General features: G+C 36.3%; 3 protein-coding genes across 4 annotated transcripts; all 3 read right to left on the minus strand.

Moving 5' to 3' along the window:
- Positions 1–4080: 4080 nt before the first annotated feature.
- Positions 4081–9697, minus strand: LOC146497553 (chemokine XC receptor 1-like). The gene is made up of 2 exons (XM_085139714.1): positions 8551–9697; positions 4081–7212 (listed from the first exon to the last, which is right to left on the minus strand). The coding sequence occupies exon 2, from the start codon at positions 7170–7172 to the stop codon at positions 6189–6191; it is 984 nt and encodes a 327-aa protein (XP_084995840.1). The 5' UTR covers positions 7173–7212; positions 8551–9697; the 3' UTR covers positions 4081–6188.
- Positions 9698–11017: 1320 nt separating this feature from the next.
- Positions 11018–14122, minus strand: LOC146497554 (chemokine XC receptor 1-like). The gene has a single exon (XM_085141540.1). The coding sequence runs from the start codon at positions 13738–13740 to the stop codon at positions 12730–12732; it is 1011 nt and encodes a 336-aa protein (XP_084997666.1). The 5' UTR covers positions 13741–14122; the 3' UTR covers positions 11018–12729.
- Positions 14123–14980: 858 nt separating this feature from the next.
- On the minus strand, positions 14981–23843 carry LOC146497555 (chemokine XC receptor 1-like). Of its 2 annotated transcripts, XR_014870892.1 has the most exons (3): positions 21591–23843; positions 16886–21436; positions 14981–16763 (listed from the first exon to the last, which is right to left on the minus strand). XR_014870892.1 is itself a non-coding variant. In XM_085141542.1 (2 exons), the coding sequence occupies exon 2, from the start codon at positions 21424–21426 to the stop codon at positions 20446–20448; it is 981 nt and encodes a 326-aa protein (XP_084997668.1). In that variant the 5' UTR covers positions 21427–21436; positions 21591–23843; the 3' UTR covers positions 14981–20445. The 2 variants fall into 2 exon arrangements, 1 of the variants encoding a protein (XP_084997668.1); XM_085141542.1 differs by having other exon boundaries at positions 14981–21436.
- Positions 23844–24345: the final 502 nt, after the last annotated feature.

Raw genomic sequence — 24345 nt, forward strand, 5'->3', positions numbered from 1 at the left:
TTCCACAATGCCAGAAGTAAGTAAACAGAAAAAAGGGGAAAACTTAGAAATGAGAGACATTAAAAATTAAAGTTAGAAAGTAAGAGAAAAAGTCCAGACACAAAACAATCCAGATGGAAACATTTTGCAAGAAACATCAGGACGCACTGTTTGATACATCAAATGGCCATTCTGAGGCAGCTAGGCTAAGTCTGAATATCCAGATGTTTGATTTGTTAATTAAGTCTCCATGGTAGTTAATCATGTTGTTTTTTTTCCATCTGACAACAGCAGGTAAAAAGAGGAGAATGACCCTACAATACAGAGATCTGATACATGTGGAGACAAGCTGCATTTGTTCTTTGTGGTTCATGTTTGAAAAACACACCAGCAGCCAAAAAAGTTGTTCAGTCAACAAAATAAACACAGAAATCCATTCACAGCAGTGGAGTCATTTAGGGAATAATCATTTTTTGTCAGATCTGTTAAAGCATACATCTCTGTCTTCATTTATTTATGGCTCAAATGAAAGTACAATTGGTTCAGTCATACTGTGGAGAAAGAAGCAGCATAAACCTGTACCAACGTCCCCTCTAGTGGAGACTTGCAGCCTTGCAAGTGGCAAAGGACTCTTTCTGGCAGAAGACAGGCCAAGATGCTGGATGAAAGATAGCAAATGATTAATTCTAAGTATATTTTTTTCTTAAGAGTGAACTTCAAAAGCTCCATGTCACCCACCTGAATTCTTGATTGAAAACAAAATTGCAAAGTGTGTATGGTAAGTGTAAATTTAAGTATTTTACGCCTTAAAACAAAAAGGAAAGACAAAAAGACTCCCATGACAAATTCGATCAGGATTAGGTGCATTAGTGAAATGTCTTACATGCCAGTGTGTGTCACGAAATGATAAGTCATCTATATTTGTCTCACTAAAACAGTTGTTTGTAATTATAAGGCTGACACACTTAATCGATTTGCATGCATTTCCCTGACAGTCCAGATTAACAAGCAATAAGACTTTATTAGCAATATGCACACACGCACTTACACATTTGCTAGGCATCAATTAAATTCACATATGGTTGGAGTAATTATCGTTATAGATAACTAAAATGAAAGGGGAGATATCAATGTGAAAAAGGAGGGTGAGTTGCCCTGGAGAAAAGAAGAGCAGGGAGTGAATGTGAGGGCCAGGGAGGCTAGTAGCAGAAACTCCATAAGAAAACAACAACAGCTGTTTCGCTCGTGGCTAAAAACAGGATTGAACAACAACATCATTTGCTAAGAAAATGATCTGGGAAAAGAGATTGTACTGGCTCAAAGATAAGAAATGGGATGACTCTGTGGGGTAGGTTTTAGACTTTTGTCTTTTCTCTGCAGTCTTTGATGTTATTAAATCTGTTGTTTTCTGTGAATGTAAAAACACAAATACAAAAAAAAAAGAAGAAAGAAGAGAAAACTTTTGTCTCCACAAAAGGATACAATCTGATAAATAAATAAATACTTCTTTCACTTCCTTCTCAAATAGAGAAAAAGCTGATAACTCCAAAATTTGTTCAAGAGAATTGCTCAAATTGTTGTGGAAAGAGAAACCAAATGTAGGCTCTGATGGGTCACTGATAGTACACGCTAAAAAAAGCCCATTATTTTTGCTGAGTTGTGCAAACATAACTTGATCATGCTACAGTATAATGTCACGTTTTGCTATTACACAAACAACATGTACTGAAATTATATCTGGCACAAAACCCTCCCTAATTCTCTGCCAGAGAAAGTGTGAACACACTCCCGACTGCTCTGCCCTTGACTTGTATCCATTCATCCAAGCGTGCTGGATGGTTTAGTTAATTAAGCTTAATCTAGCCCTAGAGACAGATACGAGTGCTGTTAGAGAGGCCCACTGAGCTGTCCCTATACACTCTTCTCAGGACCCCCAGTGGAGCCATCATGGCCTTACAAGTCAACCATAATCAAGAACACTGACAGACCCCAAAAGTGATGCATTGCTTATACTAAAGTTAAAATATTTGGGCCATAAATAAACAGGGAATTGGTTCATGTAGCGTTCATATTACTGAAATAATATGGCATAACTGACTTTCTCCCAAACATAATTTGAGGTAAATGCAGGGATGTCAGAATGTTCATTTGACTTTAATCAATTATATGGAGAATTTATTATTCTACTGATAATTCAGAGTCAATTTGTTTTGCATGTGTGTCAAATAGTGAAGCTCATGCCAGAGAGAATAGAAAACTAATATAATATCTATGTTATTGCAAAAATTACAGATTGAAAATATGTTGTAAGAGACACAACACAAAACACTGATCTTTAACAAATGCAGTTGTTATGTTTTATAACGCTCTCAGTCATTTTGTCTTGTTGTGCTTTTTTATTGTTAAATTGAAAATATAGGGTTAAATTGTATAAACACCATGAATAAAATCTGCTTTTAAGTTCGTTAAATCAAAGCAAAAAGATTAACAACATTAAAATAAAAATAATTACAAATAATAACATTGAATAATGATGTCTGTTTTCTCTGTAGAAAAATACACAACAAGACATTTCCATCTACATTACTTTCTGTCATTACTGTCATTTTTGTTGCCACCTTGTGGGTTGATTTGTTCAGTACAGTAATTACAGAATTACAGTGATAGTAACAATTAGAAGAACTACAACTGAGAATATAAAAAGGTTTAATTTTAGAATTTTCACATTTTTCTCTTTTACACAGCGTATGACAATGAATGAGTTGGGGTTTTTTTGTGTTTGTTTGTTACCCTTGATGCCTTTCAATGTGTGTTATTTTGAAATTTTATTAAAATTAAAGACTAGCCTACAGTTTAAGATGAAATATTATTATTGTGTTGCAGATGAAGGTTTGCTTTAAGCAAGACAGGTAAAGGACTGGACTGGACTCTCCCACACACATCACTATAAGACTGGACTCTCCCACACACATCACTATAAGACTGGACTCTCACACACATCACATCACCACACGCACCACCACACTCTTCCTATAATCCTATAATTCCTATAATTTATAATCTTGATAATCTCTTTCTGCTATTTGCACTTTTTTTTTTTTTACTGTAAATTCCTAAGTTAATTTGTAAATTTTGTAGTAAATTGTAAATACTGTAAAACTTTTTTCTGTCATTTAATGGTCAGGCATTGTACAGCTACAAGCATTTCACCCCCATGTCATACTGTGTATGGTTGTGTGTGTGTGACAAATAAAATTTGAATTTGAATTTGAATTAAAGTAAATTGGTAATCCCTCCATATTTTAGAGGTTGAATTTTGTCTTTGGAAAAGCAAAAATCTGATCAGTGAACAGTTAGATTACCAGCACTGATGTAACCTGCAGTTATGCTATCATTCATGACATGCATATCAGCAAAAAAAGACAGTAATAGTGTTAGTGTTACAGTGTTATAGTAATAAATAATAATAATAATAATAATAATAATAATAATAATAATAATAATAATAATAGTAAAATGTAGTAAAATGCATCTTGTACTTTTCATTCTACTTGAGATACAAATTATAATTAGGGATGCAACGATAACAATTTTTTCAAACCGATATGATACCGATACTTGGATCTGAGTACTTGCCGATACAGAGTATAAAAACCAATACTTCTAACACACACACACACACACACACACAAATGCGGACAAGTTTTATTTTATTCTTTGCCGATAAAAAATAAAATCTTAATAAAAATGACCACAAAAAAAAAAAAAAAATTTCTTTGCTTTTCCAAAACCTGAGTTAAAGTTGGCTGTTCCGGTCCACACTGCTGACATTTTGTTTAGCCTAGCTACAGCAGCCTCCAGTTTCTCTAAAAGTTTCTAAAAAACTACAACAGAAATGACAAGCCACCCTCTGATTAATGAAATAAGTTGGTATCGGTTCATGGTATCGGTTAACTTTTACGAGTATGAGTACACACACATTTTACAGTATCGGCCCCGATACCCGATACCAGTATCGGTATCGGTGCATCCCTAATAATAATAATAATAATAATAATCTAAAATAGTGATTTCTTTTCTTTCTTTCTTTCTTATTTTTTTTTTTATATTCTGTGTAATGTCCATGTCCAGGATCATATTGTTTCATATGTTTGTAGTAGCTTTAACACATAAAATTGAGATAGCGACAGTTTCCTACTAGTATGAAACAAGCAGAGCTTAACAATAGCCAACTGCAGCTACAAGATAAACTGATGAGCTTGATCACGGCATTCCTTCAGATGAAAGAGATTGCTTTACTTTTGTCAAGCTGATTTCCCAGGCAGGTGCACCGTTCTCCTTTCTAGCACTTTTGTGCTAATTGTGTAGTGTAGTGTCCAAATATGTCTTTAACCTTTGAATGCTCATTGCAAGATCTATTGTTCCCATACGGTAATCTTGTACATACCTACAAAAGGTTGGGTACAAAAGGATGCATTGTTTTTAAACTAAATCATTTGCAGTGATACGGTTTTCCTTCATTATAATCTACTTTAGCTATAAAGTGCATTTTTCAAGTCACATTTTTTTTCTGATAAATTTTAAGTCATTCTTGCTCTTTCCTACAAACGGTACTGAAACCAGTATATATTTGATCAACCTTTGTCATGCAACATAATATAGAGAGGAAAAAAGTTTGAAAAAGTGTCCTATCACAACTAAAGGAGTCGTTGTCAAAGGTCAAAGGTCAGGGAAAATATGAACTGTCTGCATTTTACTGACATATACTTCAATTAATATTGTTGACTTGTACTACAATAATGTTCCTTTTGCTGTTTATTTATTCATATAATCAATCAAACATCGTCAGAGCACTTATTTTCATTTCTTTTTTTAAAATTCATTTTCATTTTCAATCTTAGAAATCAAATGTCCAGTTTTAACTCTGTTATAAACATCTGCCATTAATTTAATTGTTGTTTGTTTTTGTTAAAACAAAACAAAACAAAGTACCAGAGTGTAGCATCAACTAGCTTTAGTCATTGCAATTTTTTCAGTGCAGCTTATTGTAACATACTAAAATCACTATTTAGATAAATGAAAACAGCTTCACAGCATTTCAGAAACATTTTCATTTATACAAAAAAAACAGCAAATATAATGCAGGAATGAGATTCAGATTTTAGAAACATACATTTTTGACTTGGCAAATAAAAACATGTAAGATAGATAAAATATATAAGCTAAGGCAAATATGCAAAAGATGAGAGCAGAGTTTGATCAGAAATTTGATCGGCACGGATATTTACATAAAAAAACAAAACGTTACGAAACACAGCACGTTACACATTACACGTATTACACGAGGTCATCCAAGTTCAACCAGCCCCTTTCTTTAAAGTGAAAAGGTTGTGAAACATAAATTAGTATTGGATTTTTTTTTTTTTTATCACGGTCACACTCTTAAAAAGCAAAAAAACTAGGTTAACTTATAATAGTTAAAATAAACTAGGCATTCTGGTGGAGAAAAAAACCTTTGAAAAATACAAAACTATTAGAACAATTTAGGCATGTTTCCTGTTAGAAAAACTAAATACATGGAACTGTTGAGCCTCTCTCAAGTTTAATACAAGAACTCCAGCAACCTCACTCACAAATGAATGAGGCACAAGAAACCTGGCCTTGTTGTAAAGTTTGGCGGTTTGCGTATCTTTGGTATATTTGTCAGCACTAACCACTGCATAATATCCTCCTCAATCCTCACATTAACATTAATGTTTATCTGTTATAAACAGCTGCTATTCTATTTAATTGTTATTTGTTTTTATCTAATCTAATTAGAGATCTAGTAATATCTTATCTGAACTAAAAACATCTAATCCAGCGGTCTCCAACCGTTTTTGCGCCATGGACCGGTTTAAAGGCCGGTCCGATTTTCACGGACCGGCCTTTAAGGTGTCGCGGATAAATACAACAAAATAAAACTAGTACCGGTACCGAAAAAAAGAAGATTTATTCATAACACACGTGAAAAGACCCAGGAAAACCGAGTTAACGATCAAAACGATAACAAAATATCACTGAAAACCGATAAAAACCCTGAAAACTATACATTTCACACCTGAGCCTCAACTCTCGCGGCCCGGTACCAAACAACTCACAGACCGGTACCGGTCCGAGGCCCGGGGGTTGGGGACCGCTGATCTAATCTAATGCTAAGCATCACAAATTCAGATTTCTTCAGTGTTTTTTAGAGAAATGAATGCAACTGAACTCCCATCGTTACTAACGTCTCTGCTTTGTGATAAAGGATTACGTAGCATAGGGAGATACCTCCTAAAACTTTGTGCTCCAATTATATGGAACAGAGGACTAAGGCAACAGCAGAACTGAGACAGAGGATAAAGGATAAACCAAGAAAAGTGCAATGCTTCCATCACTGCATGTGTGTGTTTCACAAAACCCCAGATTATAAGTGACATTACAGAGTCGCAGACATGCAAAGGAGTCAAACAAAGAAAAGTCCCAAAAGTTATCCCTAAAATCACTTTTGAAGGCAGTTGCTGCCTGTTTATCTTGCCTTTTTTCATCATTATCCACATGTGGACATGACAGAATGTAGTGATAACGAAAGGAATGAGAAAAAAAAAGCAAAACTCTGTGTAGACTCGAGCTTGGGTCCATTCAAACAGACACAGTTGAACATCAAATATGACTTCGGTATACATGAACTGCTTAATGCTTACAGCAGCACATACCAGCCATACCAAGATGCTAGTAATGAGGACACCACATTTTCTTGAGACCTGTGCACACAGACGTGAAACCTGAACAAAAGAAAAATAATAATGCAACGACATGACAGTGAGGATTAAAATAGAGACGTACAGTCCTAGATAATAAACTGCTGTCATGAATCCACAGGCCCACTCTCCAAAGATCCAGCTACAGAGTAAATTACAGGCCTCAAATGGCAAGGTCACAGTGATGCAAAGGTTAGATATTGTAAGTTGCAGAAGTAAGATATCAGGTGTGATCTTCCAAGCTTGTTCTTTTCGGAGGACCCACATCAGGAAGCTGTTTCCGGACAGGCTGATGCAGAAGAAAATAATAATGGCAGCAGCAGAATAACATTCGAGTGCCGACAGTGGAAAGTCATCCTGACTGCTTTCAGTCTCATTAAAGAGTGTAAACTCATCACTGCTCAAGGCCATTATTTACTTGTTGAGGTCTTGTAAGGAAATGGCTGCTGATCTATTGAAGAAGTAAAGATATAAGGTTAGTTTTTCTTTTTTTAAATATACATAAATGATTACATTTTTTGTTGTGATTTAAATCTATCAGACAAATCTCGATAAAAACTAATCCAGTCCAGTGTAATAGACACAACACTATACAAACTTCAACAGTGTTGAAAGTTAAAAGGTTATGATTTGGAAATCTGTCGTTTGGAGTGACTGTTGTGTTATACTGTAATGTTTATAAGAAATACCATGAGGGCTTTTTAATGTAATATCAGTTAATTCAAAGTAATCATAATATTTATTCAACATGTAATTTTTGCACTTGTATCCTATCCCCATCTATTCCTGTGAATTATAATGTGCACAGTAAAAGTGAACACAGTGGCATCAGTTTTGTCTAATTTAGACACCGGTTCTTTTCATCCACCTTCCACGCACTGCTGTCAGGTTTCAGGACAATCCTATAGCACAAAATGCATCTCTCTTCATTCTAATTACACTCACGACCACCTGCCAAGTGCATGTACATTCATTCTGCTCCTAGAAGGGCTCCCTTTGGGGATCTGCCAAGTCCAGAAGCCACTGCAGCTTGTTGCTTCATGATCACTAAACATTTGTAATGTGTATTTGGGTTTGGGATCCCTACTAGTGAAACCATGATGAAGCTCAACCTCAACCTAGACTTTTAGTCTAATTAAGAGTTTAAAATCACCGTTTGAGGCTTTTATTTATGAGTCTTTGGGAGGACATTACTGTTGATCTAGCAAAGAAGTGAGAATATATTATTGTTATTATTATTATTAGTAGTAGTATATACATTAATAAAGTAATTATTTTTTAGGCCAACCTAGATAAAGACTAATGGAGCCTAACGTAACAGATCCTATCTTTTAACACACAGCTTGAACTGCCTTAAAGTGTTTAAGAGGTTGTGTTACACTGCCTTTTTTGTAAGGCAAACCATAAACAGTCAAAGTGATCAGAATGCTTATTAATGATATTTATTAGAAATATCACAATTCCGTATGTATCGTGCCTTTAACTTCGAATGAACCACATAAAATGAAATGTGCTAAAGCACTATAATACCCATAAATGGCACATAAACCTATTCTGTAAGAGTAATAGTGAGTCATTAAAAAAATTGTCACAACAAGTGTTATTGTATGCATAACAACATCAAAATGTTTTTTTTTTTCATGGTGATGATTTAAGAGTCTATTTTTACGTTTTGTTTTTTTTTTCATTTTGATTATCATTCTTGTAATATAAGTTTCACTCCATATTCTTGGATTTTTCATTACATTTTTTTCCCAAACGTTCCCATTTACATAAATCGACTCCTTACCTTGTGCATGTGCTCATGTGTCAGGCTAGGTCCTGCTCACAGCTTCTCTCAGTGATAGTGTTAATGCACGTAAACTTCACACTAATTTCACTCTAACATGAACCAAAGAAAAGTGCTGTCTGAGCATTTTGTTTTTTCCAGTCCAGTTTATTGTGACATACCAAAATCATTTTGTGGGAACAGAGAAGTGAAGCTTCCTGCTTAAGTTACATCTCTACACAGAGATCAAATCACAAAGAAAACAATAAGCAACTTTAAATTGCATTCAAATGAATCACACAAACATGATTTACCAGAGTTTTGGGGAGATAATTTGTTGCAAATTGTGCAAAAATATAATGTCAAAACAACATATTTCATGTTATGCCTGATATAGCTGTGTAAGTACCAAAATGGGTAACATTTAACTGAGTCCTTGTCCTTGAGCCAGCTCTTATGGAACTAAAACGTTAAAATCACTAAGGTCATATTCCTTTTTTAACCTGAAATAATACACCTTATAAATGAACAAATTAGTACATCCATGTTTAATCAAATGATAGCAATAAGCAACCAGTAATAAAAATAAAGACCCAATCATCAGCAATTTCTGACTGTCAGACAAAAGAAGTGTTAAGGAAAATGATCTGAAAAGTTACAGCTTTATTTATTATAACAAATCTGATGTTGATATAAATTTTAGGTAATTTATCTAATTCTAATACAAAGCATCTAATCCTAATTTTAACTGCAAACTGCACTTACATAATATATAGTCATTCTCAGGTGGAGTGCAGGATCCATCCAGATGAGGAAGCTGCATTAATTTGTCGTTTTTGACCCACTGCAGCTTGTGCTGGTCTTCATACAACCCAGTATCGGTGCTATTGTACAGGTGATTACTAATAATAATTAAATTAGCTTATAAACGAACATGCAGTCAGTTCATTTCACTAAAGACCAGCAGCCCAATAAGATGGAAAAAATATGTAATACACTGGCTGGTGCACTAGAGGACATCATGTGAGTGTCACATCCTTGTAGTATAAGCAGGGGGCAAGCTCCTTCTATACTGGCTAAGATTAAGCTCCTGCTGAAGGCTAATACTTATAACAAATGAATCAAAGTGTAATTACTCAGGAAACCTGATGCAATACCATGAAAAATAACACCAACATGTTTTTTGTGTTATCCTACATGTATGTTGCTTACTTGAACAACAGGGAAAAGGGAAATAACCATGTTTCCATCCTAAACAGGCCATTCCTGTAGTTACCTCTGCATTCTCTCTGTGTTCATACTGAGTTTGAAGCAGGAAATTTTACATTATTCTCTATGATGAAACTATAATGTTAAAATACCCTTTGCCCATTAAATCTGCATACTGTTAGACATTTTAGTTGCACAAAGAGTTTCACATTTATTTTGTTATAACTTGTTACACCATAAGATATGGTAAACGACACACTACTAAGCATTGGTAAGGTATTAGTGAATCCCTATTTCATCATTTGTAAAACTGAAAGTACCCTGTGGTTGGTGCTCAGTGTTTCTCTTCCTCTCTTAAACACCTCCTTAGACTCTGATGGTATACTTACATTTCAGTATTCTCTGAAACTCAAATGGGTCATGTTTGCACATTATTTATACATTTTTGTGCTTTTTCAACTTCCTTTTTCTGTTCTAAAAATAGCTGACATTTTCTGTGAGGGGTAGTGAGTACTTCAAAGTCCACTGAGAAGGTTCCTACTGTGACCCAGCCAGAAAACCTTCACTTATTTACTAAGATGACACCTTGCTATAATATTTGTAACTAAAAGGGGAGTTTGTTTTAGTTTATATCTCCTTATATCAAACTAGTTGAACAATGGCTGTATCCCAATTCAGGGTCTGCAGCCTTAAAGGCCGCATTTTAAGGCCGATTACGTTGTCGTGACGCGACGAAAGCTGTCCCAATTCAAAGGCTGCTCGAAATGGGGCCCTCAAATGCATCCTTCATTTCCCTGAATTTTAAGGATGTGGCGGTGTAGACTTGGTGGCCCAACATATCCCAAAATGCATAGCGCGGCGGTGGGTGTGGATAATTTTGCCGAAAAAAAGCGGCGGATGAGGGGCGCCCGAAGAGTAAACTTTGAGTAAGTACTGAATATTATGTCACTTATTTATGTGCAAATGTTTAATAACGAAGAACATTAAAACATTACTGTTGGCCACATGTCGGCAAAGTTATGTGACATTAGCGATGTTTGTACTAACTTGGTTTTAAAGCCTTTACTTTCAAATATACGCCGTTCAATAGCTGACCTTAATCTTACAGAGAATGATCAAAGCTCATGTAGAAACAAACAAACAAATGAACAAAATATGTTCTCCTTCATTTCTGTCAAACAAAGCTGTATGAAACGTTTCCAGCTGTTAGTATCATGGTTACTAGGCAACCTGGGCAGAGCGAAGGAGGCTAGACCGTCCCATTTCACAAGCCCCTTGAAGTCTGTCATGTCTCCATGTATGTTTAAGTTTTGTCAATGTCAAGTTTGGGTATCTTAGTCTCTCTGTGTTTATGCTTCCTGTTTTATTTTAGTGAGCCTGTGTTCTTTGCGCACTGTCCTTTGTCAGAGTATCTGTTGTAGTTCCTTTTTCCGTTGTCCTTTGTGTTTCTCAGTACTAGTGTGTTTCGTCATGCCACCTCATTGTGTTTTTTCGTAGATGTTTAGTTTTCTGTTTTCCCCATTGAGCTTTGGATTCACCCATTTGGATGTTTGCTGCTTTCGTTCCTTTTTTGCCATCAATCAAATACACAGTTCGCTTTGTTAACCTCTGCCTGCTCATGTCTGCATTTGGGTTCAACTCACCTTTAAATCTAAACACCCTGCAGATTATGACAGAGAAGCTATTAGTTTGCTTAAGAATATTACAACATTTCCAGCACAGCAAAAATTTCCTCACTTTTTGTGTCAGGTTGTAACATTCACAATAGTGTGGTGTCTCTTTAAGACAACCCAAGTCAAGGGTTAATGTTGTCATCCGTATGTGCCACTGACTCTCTCTGTGATTGTGCGGACATGTGCTTGCACGCTAGTGCATGAGGAGGGACAGATTTTATGTTTTACCTCTCCAGACACCTTTGTTTGCAACGTTATGGGTTGTACGAACACTGCGCGCTATGTTTGTTAAGCTGCAGCCGTTCAACCGGGCTTATATGGTTGATGTAGAGAAGGTATACTAAAGAACATGCTGTGGAATTCCCAATGCCAGTGTGAGTGTGTATTCTTTTGGCTACCCTGCTAAGTGTTTTGCCGCCTCGTCTCAACCACTAAACGCAACCCGACATTACAAGGTCTATATTAGCCACAGCTAGATGAAACTAACCCTGCTCAAAAGCATCTAGAATGATCATAACATTTATCCAGCATGTCAGCATATGTGTCCTGTCATCAAAGACAGTTAAAAAATATAAAATCAACTATATGGAGGAAAAATTAGAAGGCTAAATGGAATTTTAATAAAGTGGAGCAATTTAAATATTGTCTTTGAGAACAATGAGATGACATCAGAGATCTATAAATGATAAAGTGAGTCTAGGGTCACTGTGAGTCAGTGAAACAAAGAGTTAGCATACCTGTAGAATACCTGCAAACCTGTATGAATTTTCAGTTAAGCATAATTTATTCCATATGTCCAAGCTTTAACATTTTGTAATTTTTTTCTATTATGATTTATATTCCTGTAATATTAATGTCCATATTCCAAAACTTTTCTCATTTTTTATTACATGACTCTATACATTATTGTCCATTTCAAAGAAAGATTAAAGGCCCAAGTGACTTCCCTTCTGCTTCACGGTTTCCCTCAGTGATTATGTTAATATACTTACACTACACACTACTCTGACTCTATCGGTGACCACAGAAAACTGCTGTCAATGCATTTTTTTTTCCAATTCATCTGACATTACATACCACAAAAACAAGGAAGTGAAAAAAGCTTTACTGGATTTCAGCAACATTTTAATTTCTACAAAAAATACTAATAAAACGACGCCAGCGAAATGCACAATTTTACAAACATCTTTGTCCTTGCACATTAAAAAGGCTAAAACAAAATCTGTGTATATGATGTCAAGACTATATGCAAAACATGTCAAATTATATACAACCTTTGTTTTGTAAAAGTATTTAAAGACTGAATCACTGTTTAATTTCAAGAGGGACTTTTAAATGGATCATTGCGTTGTTCTGTGTTAACAGAAGAGTTGTCTACTGTGAAAGCTACATTCTGAATACCAGAGGTTTTCTGGCCAATATTTTCCTCCTTGTTCTTACTGCACAAATTTTTACATTTCAAAAGATTAAACAGATTCTTTCGCAACTTCTGTGAGAGCATATATAGCAGAGGGTTCATACAGCAGTGAGAATAGGCAAGCATTTCACTAATATGGTAGGCAACTGCTAACCGTTCCTTTGCCTTGCAACCTTTGGGTTCATAAAGAGATTTAATTAAAAGCATAATATGGTATGGCCCCCAGCAAACAAAGAAGACTGCAACAATACACAACAGCACAGCTACAGTCTTGTGCTTCTTTCTACTTAAACCTTGTAAAACTGTCTTAAGGATTGCAGAATAGCAAAAAATAATGATGGCAAATGGGAGGAAGAATAGCAATGACACTTGGAGATAACGTCCAAGCTTGTCTACAGATTCATCATCACAATAAATATGATTTTCCCAGTTTATGGCTTTTACTTTAATTGCATCACTCAGGGATGCCGAGATGCTGATGATCCAGGCAGCTATACAGGCGCCGATTGCATACCTCTTTCTTCTAGTACGGTTGCTTTTCCAGTTTGGCAACACCACCCTAATGAAACGGGCAACTGTCATGGCGGTCAGTAAAATGACACTGCTATACAAACCAACAAAGAATATGGCAGTCATTAATTTGCAGATAAAGTCCCCAAAGACCCAGTGGTGTAGGTGATCAACGGCCCAGAATGGAAGCGTGATGGTGAAGATCAAATCGGAGCAGGCCAGGTTCAGGATGAAAATATTTGTGATACTTTTCAGGCCCTCGTAGATGAAAAGAACACATAAGAGGAGGCTGTTGCCTATGACACTGAGGATGAAGATCAAGATGAAGGAAGGGCCAGTAATACTAGGAAAGTCACTGTCACAAAGATGATGGACTTCATCGCTTGTCATGTTGTTTGCCATTGTCAATTTTCTACAAAATATGAACACAAAATAAGATTTTTTTTAACACATTTAAATACTATAATTTAGCTGTTTTCTCTATACTGACAGAAACTGTGGATTTTAGTTTTAGTTTAATATGTAAAACAGAGACTAATAAAGGGGATTAAACACAGAAACCTACCTCTTGTACTGTATCTGCCAGCAAGTGTTCTGTTGAACTGTACTGTTCAGGAAAAGCTGCGATGATCTTAAGCAAACCAACAGTTCCTCTTTCTGTTTCACACTAAGTTCAAGATAACGCCCAAACAAAAACTACATTAAAAAACAAAACATTTTGTCCACATTTAAAATGAAACTAAAACAAAATTACACCTATGTTTCAATATCACTCACAACTAATTGTCTACAGTTTTGCTGCACTGATCAAAAGATAAAGATACTGATCAAAAGATAAAGATAAAGTTTTATTTATCTGATTTTTTTTTATTTGGTAAAGCCTGAAAATGCTGATGATATGAAGTTTGAAAATAAGCTACTTTTTTGGGAAGAAAATATATCCTGCTGAAAAAAATGGAAACAATAAAAAAAAAAACTTTGTAAAACTAATTGATATAATAACATAAACTCCTAAAACAGAACAACAAAGAGATATCTGTAATGTGGCATACTCAGTAGATGAATATACTTTTATAATTACTACAGTAGTACAGCAATAAACGGCTCTTTGATCTAAGAACAGTTTTGTCACAGGTAAGTGCATGAAGAAAACTTAAAACATTGTCCTTCTCATCCAAAGATTGTTTAGGTGATAAAAAAAAAATTAAATATATAAAATATGGAAACTTAAAGATGTTGTATTAGTGGTTTAACTGGTTAAATTAAAGACGTTCAGCAACCAAGATTTTTTGTTGTTGTTGTTTGTTTTTCATAATTTCATTTCATTGTTTTCTAATCTGATGGCTGAGTCTGCACCGTCTGAACTTGCCTGCTTTGTTGAACCGAACATGGAAGATGTTAACATGCTGGATCAATTGTTGAGCCTTTTCTATTATCATGCTAAGTGAGTTATTTCAGGCTTCTTCACACTACACTCTAACTGATCTGCACCAGGAATTTGGTCCAACATGATTACAAAATCGACCTCTTAAGTCGACAGGTCAAAGTGCAATTTATTTGCTAGTTGCTCGCTTGTTGAAAAAGAAAGTATGCTGTTAAGAAAATATTAAAAGGTATTTCTTTCAAAATAAATAAACTTCAACAAGATACAAAAGTTAGTTTATTTTTTTTAAAATGAAATTCATTGAGAATACTTTACATGACATAAAATGTGAAAATAATCAAAATATCAAATGTATATAAAAAAAACAACAACTTTTAAAGTGATTTTTTTTTTTAAAAGGAGGAGGGAGCCTAAGGGTACACATTTGCCATTTTACAATGCTGTGATTGCAACTATTCCCCAACTCTCTGTGAATGGTACTCATGGACATTGATCAGTGGTCTTTGATCAGTGGGTTTTGGTCAGTGGTTGTTGATCAATGGTCATGAGAATTTGCATATTTATGATGAAGGAACTGACCTCCCAGCCCATTGTTCTTTCAGTTGGCTGGTTTCAGTCATTATGCAAATGTACTGTTTATAAGATTGGGGAAACCTGCAGTCGGCTGAGACTGAAGAAGTCACTTGGATGAGTGACGAAATGTTTCTCCCACTAAAAACGCTACGTCCAGATGAACAGATTCAACTTTTGGAGACATGTAATCATAGTGACCGATCTACAATATCACTACTACAATACAGTATAATCAACTGATCATTTTGGAGTAGTAGAAGTATAAAATAGAAGATTCTGATCAGAAAGTATATAAACACAGTTAAAAACATTAAGAAAAGGTATTGAAACACAACACACTGCACAATGTCAAACTGAAATTGTCACATCTGTTTCTCTTTATATCAGGGGTCTCGAACTGGAGGTCTCGAGGGCCGGTGTCCTGCGGGCTTTAGATGTGTCCTTATCCAACACAGCTGATTTAAATGGCTAAATGACCTCCTCAACATGTCTTGAAGTTTTCCAGAGGCCTGGTAATTAACTAATCATTTGATTCAGGTGTGTTGACCCAGGGTGATATCTAAAACCTGCAAGACACCGGCCCTCGAGGCCTGGGGTTCGACACCCCTGGTCTACAGTCATCGTAGACTTTGCACTACCGTAGACTACCATAGTACTACAAGCAATTTTTTTGGTTTGCCTGTGTAAATGCTTTCTATCTACTATTCACTTTCCAGTGGACGCACTGGAGATCAACTTGGGGAATGAAACCACCAACCTTTCAATTAGTAGGTGACCTACTCTATCTCTTGAGCTGCAGCCACCCAGGCGCTTGCAGCACCTAGTATTCCCAGGTGAGGTTTAACCTGAGATTCTGTCGTTTGGGGCAAAATAAAGTTATATTTAAAAATCGATTCAGGATTTTAATGAATCGATATCGCGTTATTCAAGCTAGAATCGATTTTCATCAGAAAATCGATAATCAAAACCCACCCCTACTTCTAAGGCTCCTCAAAACTTGAAATTTCCCACTCTGAGTTTTTACCTTCTTGTTCTAATGTCTGGCCCTCCTCCACCTCATTTCCTGACAGCTCTAAGAACAACTCCACTTCCACAGTTATGAGTAAAATCCTTTCTGTCTCCCGGTCCTTTGTCATTTGTGGATGAAACGATCTAACACTGATATGAGTGTATAGGTGTGCAGAAGCAAGGTTAACAAAAACAAAAGTTAAAATGAGAAGTCTATTTGTCTATTGTTAATATTGTGCCAAGCTGAGGACTCTTAACAGTAAAGAACCCATGCTGGGATTGAGCATGTTATCCTACCCCAAGCAGAAAAGGGGAGAACTTCACTGAATGCTTCTGCTGTATTACACTGTGCTTCAGAGGGTCTATAACTACATGCCTGAACTCACTCATGGTACAAGATTATTTCCATCAAACAATAACTGTCAGTGAATTTATACTGCAGCATCAACAAGAACAGTCACTAAACAATAAACGTCTTGATGCATTCTCAGTCATCCAGGAAAATAAATCTCTAAAAGTTGATTCTGTTCATCTGGACGTAGCGTATTCTGGGAGAAACGTTTCGTCACTCATCCAAGTGACTTCTTGACTAAACAATAAACATCTTAAACAGCAACACATATTCCCAAGGCATGGTGATTTGAGCTAACTAGCCACTCCCAACATGCCACAATATGATATTTTAGTAATTACATCTGCTTCTTTCTAATTGCTTCAATATGTAACAAAATTTCCTTTAACGGAAATTCACATAGATTTTGAAAATGTATGACATTATTACATCACAACATTCTTTGATTAAACAACACCTGATACAATATACTCTACTACAGACAATAAAAATAACAAATACATAACAATTTTGTTAAAAAATGCAATATGTTTGTTTTAAACGCAATGCTTCCATTATTCTAAAAATATAAATAAATAAGTATCATAACTTGTTTTCCCCTGGGTCTCAGGAGGACACCATGTTTCCACAGTAAGCCTATGAGCCATCAAATACCACCTAAAGTCCCGGTGCTGCATGATAAAACAAGTAAACAGTTAGTGACAGGAAAACTACAATATCTAGTTGCAACAAGTTAAGACTACATTAGGTCAGACGGATACAGGGAGGAGATGGCCTATACAGGACTAAACGGCATCTCTGAAACTTTAATGTCTCCCAACCTGCTAATGGAAGCGAGAAAATCACTTCAGTTTCCTCGATCAAGATCAAAGTGAAACTAAAGGTAAAACGTTGCGCTTACAGTTGATTTTAAACGAAACCTCAGACCACAACCACTTCGGATGTTATCAGTTTGTTCTTTTTATTGTTTCAGCTGCAGTCTCAGTGCTGTTAAAACTTTTGAGTGTAAAGATTAAATATATTTAAAAAAAAACAGTCAAATATAGTCAACATATAAATTAGATATGGGGTCACCAAGTATAGTGTAGGTCTCCTAAATTGCATCTAAGAATCTGTATCACTGATGCTGATGAGGGAAACACAAAGGGTGCGTTTCAAAAGTATCTTCTATTCCTAACCTTTTTTTTTTCGTTCCCTTCCTTCTCATGGTTCCTACACCTCGATGAAAACTAGGAGAACTGATAAGCCCTCAGGAAAAGAGAAGAACGGTTTGCTGAGAATATGAATGACCTTATACTTCTCTCTTTAACAGTCTGACACCGGATTATAAAGGAGGGGCATAGAGGGCCAGATTTACTAATGATATATATGTCAAAGCCTTTACTTGACCAGGCTCAGGGAGGCACAGCCATGTCCCATGACTGGTTGGGGGTAAGGGGAGGGAGTGTGGAAGAGGCCTGGGAGGAGATCACTCCCAAATCTCCTCTACCATCTACCATCTGCCACTTCATCAGGAGCATCTCCAGGCATTGTAGGGAGGTCATACAGGCACATGGAGGCAACACACAAACACTACTTAGCCTCATTTTGACTTGTTTTAAGGACCTCACATCAAAGTCGAATCAGCCTGTAGTATGTTTTTCCACTTTCATTTTGAGTGTGACTCCAAATCCAGACCTCCTTGGTTGTTAAATTTGATTTCCGTTGATAGTTTTTGTGTGATTTTGTTGTCAGCACCCATATGGAAAAGATATATATAAATCTTATAAAGTCTTGTCTTGTGTGAAACTTGTATGAAAAGCATACAGGAGTGAAAACAGATATAAGATCCCTTGAAAGATTATATAATAAAACTTGTATGTTTTGGATACTTACTAAAACAATATATGAAAGTAATGAGAAAGTGGCCACTTTCATGAGTAAATCATGTAAGTTTTTACTATTTCTTTTCCATATGGGCACATTCAACTATGTAAAGAACAAAGTATTTAATAAGAATATTTCATTCATTCAGATCTGGGATGTCTTATTTTTCCATCCATATTCAGAAGACTGACTAAAATTTAAATAACGTGGGCAACTTTAGATGTTGTGTTCTGGCACAATGACATGAAACCAGAGATCTATAAATGACAAAAATCAACAGGGGTCACTGTGACTCAATGAAACAAATCGTTACAAACAAAACAAAACAAAAACCCACTGCTGCTTTCATCACAATGCCAACATTTCGTTTGTAAAAATTAAATACCCGCACATTTTTATGATTTGTCTAATAGCACAATTCCTTCCTTACTTTTAAGTTTTATTTAACATTCTGACTGTATTTTAGATTTTGACTGATTACATTGTTGTTATTTTGTACAGAGGCAGCATTGCAAATAAAAGCAGTGAATGTAAGTTTTTACATATATATTCACACACGTAGAACCTAAAGCTGGTGCGCCAAAATGTCATACCAGGAGGTCCTTTGAATACAACGGGGGAAGCAAGTGAATCAGAAACCCAGAGACCAAACACATCTAACTGGGGGAAAAAAAGTATTCCCAGATGCAGAAAGCAATAATAAAACCTGATTTAAAAGACAAAAATAAACTTGCCATAAAATTTGTTGTTCGTTGTACACCAAAGTCCCACACATTCCCACCAGTCAATTGTCCAACAACCCAAGATGAATATTCCTTGTGTGTAAAAGTTAGACACAGGAACTCCTCTTCTGATGTGGGGACCACCCCAGCCTAGTCCCAGGAGGACGAGGGAAAAAACAAACAAACACCAATCTCACGCCTCAACAGGTGCCTGCTATTAGCTAAACTGTCCCATGTCCAGCCAGCCCACAATGGATTAAAACAACGTTATATATTTATATAATAAAACAAACAACTAGAAGCATGCAATACAAATATCAGATTCACTGAGCGCAGGGCAAGCTAGCGAGACAGAAGCTAAGCTCTCCTTGCAACATGGCAAATTGAACCTCCCCTACCCTCATTCAGATCTGGCGTTTGGAACCATTTTGGTTTTCATGTGACGTATGACCCTGAAGGTAAGCGCGTCATGGACTAAAGTAAAACAGTATGTCGGATGTGCCACGCAATGCTCAATTACATGGGTGGGAACTAGTGTGTTAGCGCAGTTAGCTCGTTAACGTGTTGGCCGTCCAGCCCCATGCACGGGTTAACGGAGATTTGCCGTGTTGTGGTGTTAACGTCATTTCAACGAGATTAACGCTGACAGCACTAGTGGGAACACAACAAATATGACTGCACATTCACTCCGACAACATCCTAGTGCAAAGACAAGTGGAAGCAGACAAAAACAACAAACACACATGCTACAAACTTTACCCGAGTCATTTAGACAGCCATTAGCACATGATTCTCCTTATGGGGACCTGATATGTTTAATATGCTGCTGAGAATATAGCCCAGAAGAAGCGTATAGTATAGCTTTTATTTTGGAAAGAGCCATTTCTCTGTAATAAACTCTCTTTTCCAAAGATGAGTGATTTCTCGACCAGATAGATTTATTTATTTTTATTACTTTGTTGTTTCAGCAACATTAAATTTAAAAACTGTACTTTTGAGTTAAAATATATATTTATAATTTTAATAAATGACAAATTAAAAAGGCATGAACATTTTTTTTTGTATCGAAAAAATATCGAACCGTGACACCAAAGTATCAAACCGAACCGAACCGTGTATTTTGTGTATCGTTGCACCCCTAATATATATGTATATGAAAGAAATACAGTCTCTACATTTACAGTTACAAACTGAATCAATGTTTAATTTAATGGCTGACTATGTGGACTGTCAGCAGTGAGAGCCACATTCTGCCTGGTGTCTCTCTCCCTGTTCTTCCTGCGCACATTTTCACAGCGCAAAAGATTTAAAAGATGCTTTCGCAACTTCTTTGAGAGCATATATAGCAGAGGGTTCATACAGCAGTGAGAATTAGCAAGCATTTTACAGATATGGTCGGCAACTTCTAACCGTTCCTCTGCCTTACAACCTATCGGTTTATAAAGAGATTTAATTAAAAGCATAATATGGTATGGTCCCCAGCAAATGAAGAAGACTGCAACAATACACAACAGCACAGCTATAGTCTTGTGCTTCTTTCTATTTAAACCTTGCAAAACGGTCTTGAGGATGGCAGAATAGCAAAAAATAATGATGGCAAATGGGAGGAAGAATAGCAGTGACACTTGGAGATAATGTCCAAGCTTGTCTTCAGATTCATCATAGCAATAGTTTTTACCATCCCAGCTGTCAACCTTTACTTTTGTTGCATCACTCAGGGACGCTGAGATGCTGATGATCCAGGCAGCTATACAAGCACCAACTGCACACTTCTTTCTTATAGCACGGTTATTTTTCCAGTTTGGCAGCACCACCCTAATGAAACGGGCCACTGCCATGGCAGTCAGCAGAATGACACTGCTGTACAAACCAGCAAAGAATGCAGCAGTCACGAATTTGCAGATAAAGTCCCCAAAGACCCAGTGGTGTAGGTGATGAACAGCCCAGAATGGAAGTGTGATGGTGAAGATCAAATCAGAGCAGGACAGGTTCAGGATGAAAATATTTGTGATACTTTTCAGGCCCTCGTAGATGAAAAGAACACATAAGAGGAGGCTGTTGCCTATGACGCTGAGGATGAAGATCAAGATGAAGGAAGTCCCGGTAAAAATTGGAAATTCAACTTTACAAAAGTAATGTGCAGGATCCCTCACTCCATCATTAGTTGTCATGTTGTTTTCCATTTTTAATTTTCTAGAAAACACACACAGAGAACTATAATTAAACACATTAGCTTAGCAAATCTGTCTTAAATGAGAGAAACATGTACTTTAGTTTTTGTATAGTAGTATACAAATAGCATAATTAAGTACCAAATTCAGAGTATAACTAGTACTGATAAACTTACCGTAAGCATCAGTTGTCATGTCTTCTGTTGAATTTCAGTGTGACGAAAAAGCTGTGATGTTTTTGGAGATTAAAAAACAAGAAGAGACGCCGCCTTACAAAAACCATGTCATGTCCAGTCATGTCATGAAAAAACAAAATCACTTGGGCAACCCTTTTCCTTCCCCACATGCTGCAATATGAAAACAATCACCTCTTTTTTTCTTTTTTTTTTTTACATTTGGCCTGAACATCTAAACCAAGATACAGGTTGTGCACTGACCATGAGAGCAAGAGATGCTATAGGCTGATATAGCAGCAGTTCAACCATTTAAGCAAGGCAACAGTAAAAAAAAAATAAAAATAAGCTGAACAACAACACCCAATATATTTTCTGTTAAATTTATGCAACTTGCAAGTGCAGTTAGTATAGAAATATAACTGCAAAGACTCCAAAATGATACTGTGCATAATGTTAGGCTGTTTTCAGAGCCACTTCTGTGAAATAAGTCACAAACTAAGTATCAGATATCAGTCCTCTTGTTCAGGAAACTGTGGTTGCATTTAATTTAACTGTCGTAATCTGCAAGACATGCAGACTAAATATTGAATGGATAACCAATATGCAGACATGCAGAGGTAGAGTGAGGTAAATTTTAAAGTAAGCTATTAATTTCCAGGTTGTTGAAATCCAAAAAGGCAAAAGGCAAAATGGCAAAAAACACAATCCAAAAAAGCGAAACTGAAGCTACAGCTAATAAAACCTAAAATTAAAGAAATACACAGACTGAAATATTTAACTACAGAAAACACACCGGAGATACCAAAAAAATTAGGGAAGTCGAACAGATTTTGAAATACAATCAGACATTCTGACATGAGAAAAAGGGGAGACGGCGACTAAATGGGTGATTATATGAGTGGAGACAAGACAGCAGAATAAGCCATGGCTGCAAAACTAGAAGCAAAAGCATAAGGATTCCTAAAGGAACATGGAAAACAGACACATGACTGGACTAAATACAAAAGACTAGACACAAGAGGAAGGGACACTCAGGTAAAAACTAAACTCTGAAGCAAATGAGAACTAGGAACAGAAATACACACACGAATACATAAAGTAAATATAAACATAAACAACTCAATAACTGGGTAAACTAACAGGAGCTTCGTCAGCAACCGCTATTTTACTTATGAAAATGTTACATTATAATATTTACATCATTTTAATATCTTAAAATGATCAAGGCTTCTTGGTAACCGTATTCCAACATGCAGATCACACGCTCTCATTAGGATGTTAATGCACGAGTGAGGTAGCATCAGTCATGCTGCTCATAGATTACATAACCAAAGCTCACAGTAATTTGGCTGAATTGAAGGTTCATTTCATGCATCTATTTAACTATTATTAAACATTGTTAGTGGGTTTTAATGGCACTGAAAACACACTTTTATACTAGGTTTTTTGTTCTTTTTTGTTTGATTTGTTTTGTTTTTCTTTTCTCACCTTTCTGCCTCATACGGATCCAAACCAGTTACCTTGGATTTCTCTGTTTTTCATCCAATAAGAAGAATTGCCTCAATAATTCAACGTAGTGACATCCTCCTCATCAGTAGAAGATAAACGGTGGAAAGTAGCACACTGTGGCTGTGTCTCAGTTCAGGGGCTGCATCTTTCAGAGGCCACATTTCAAGGCCGATTATGTCACAGAAAGGCGACGAAGGCTGTTCCAATTCGAACGCTGCTCCAAATGTGGCCGACAAATGCGTTCTTCATTTCGCTGCATTTGAAGGATGGGTCAGGTGTATCCTTCGTGGTGCAAATTCTGGGATAGGTTTTTCCCATATTTTTTGGTGAGAATGTAGCTGTGTAAACTTCAAATATCTGCTCAGTTTATCGAGACATCACATATTTGCAAAAGTGCTCCGACATTTTCGGAGACGTCTGTTACCCACCAACTCGATAGGTGACCGGGTGGTCAAGGTTCAATAGAGCCGGCTAACACCGGACTCCCAGCACATCGTTTTCAGACCCCGCGGAGTCTCTTGCTACTCAGGTTAAACATGATATATAAGTCACTAAGATAACTTTAAAATTGTATTGTTTGGCTTTTTTCAGTGTTTTATTTGTTTGCGAGTAAATCGGTTTGGCTGAGATTAAAGTTACAGTTTTTATACAGCTGAATAAACATCAAACAGAAAACTGATAAAACAAAAGTGTGAGATGGTCGAGAATTTACTCCAATGTCCTGTTATATTTTAGATAACAAGGAACATAAACTCCACCGAGACAGTGGTGATGCAAATCTGAAGGCTAGACCATCCCATTTCAGAGGTTCACATTTCCGGCCTTCTCGGTCTTTGGAGGACCCGGCCTTCGCAGTCTATGTGGGCCGGGTCCTCCAAAGGATGCAACTCAGCTAATATGTCCGGGTGCCCTGGATTTCTTCCTCCATAAAGTAATCTAGCAAATCACCAAGTGGTAATCAGTAGACAGCTCATGTCTTCACTTAACACTAAGCTTGTGAGTTTTGAAAACCTACCTGTTACGACGACAGGGTAATTTGCTTGTATATCTAACAAAATTTTAGCAAACTAAAAAGTCTAAGTTGTATGAATTTATTAGGAATCATTTTTAATGAAATTAGGATATGAAAACAACCACAATATACCATGTGAGGAAAATATCTCAATTTGAAAATTTGAACCATGGGAAAAAAACATGGAAATAAAATCTGTAGCTTTGTGCTAGTTTAATTTTAGTATGTTTGTCT

Source organism: Neolamprologus multifasciatus, chromosome 18, assembly GCF_963576455.1.
Source record: "Neolamprologus multifasciatus chromosome 18, fNeoMul1.2, whole genome shotgun sequence".
NCBI lineage: Eukaryota > Metazoa > Chordata > Actinopteri > Cichliformes > Cichlidae > Neolamprologus > Neolamprologus multifasciatus.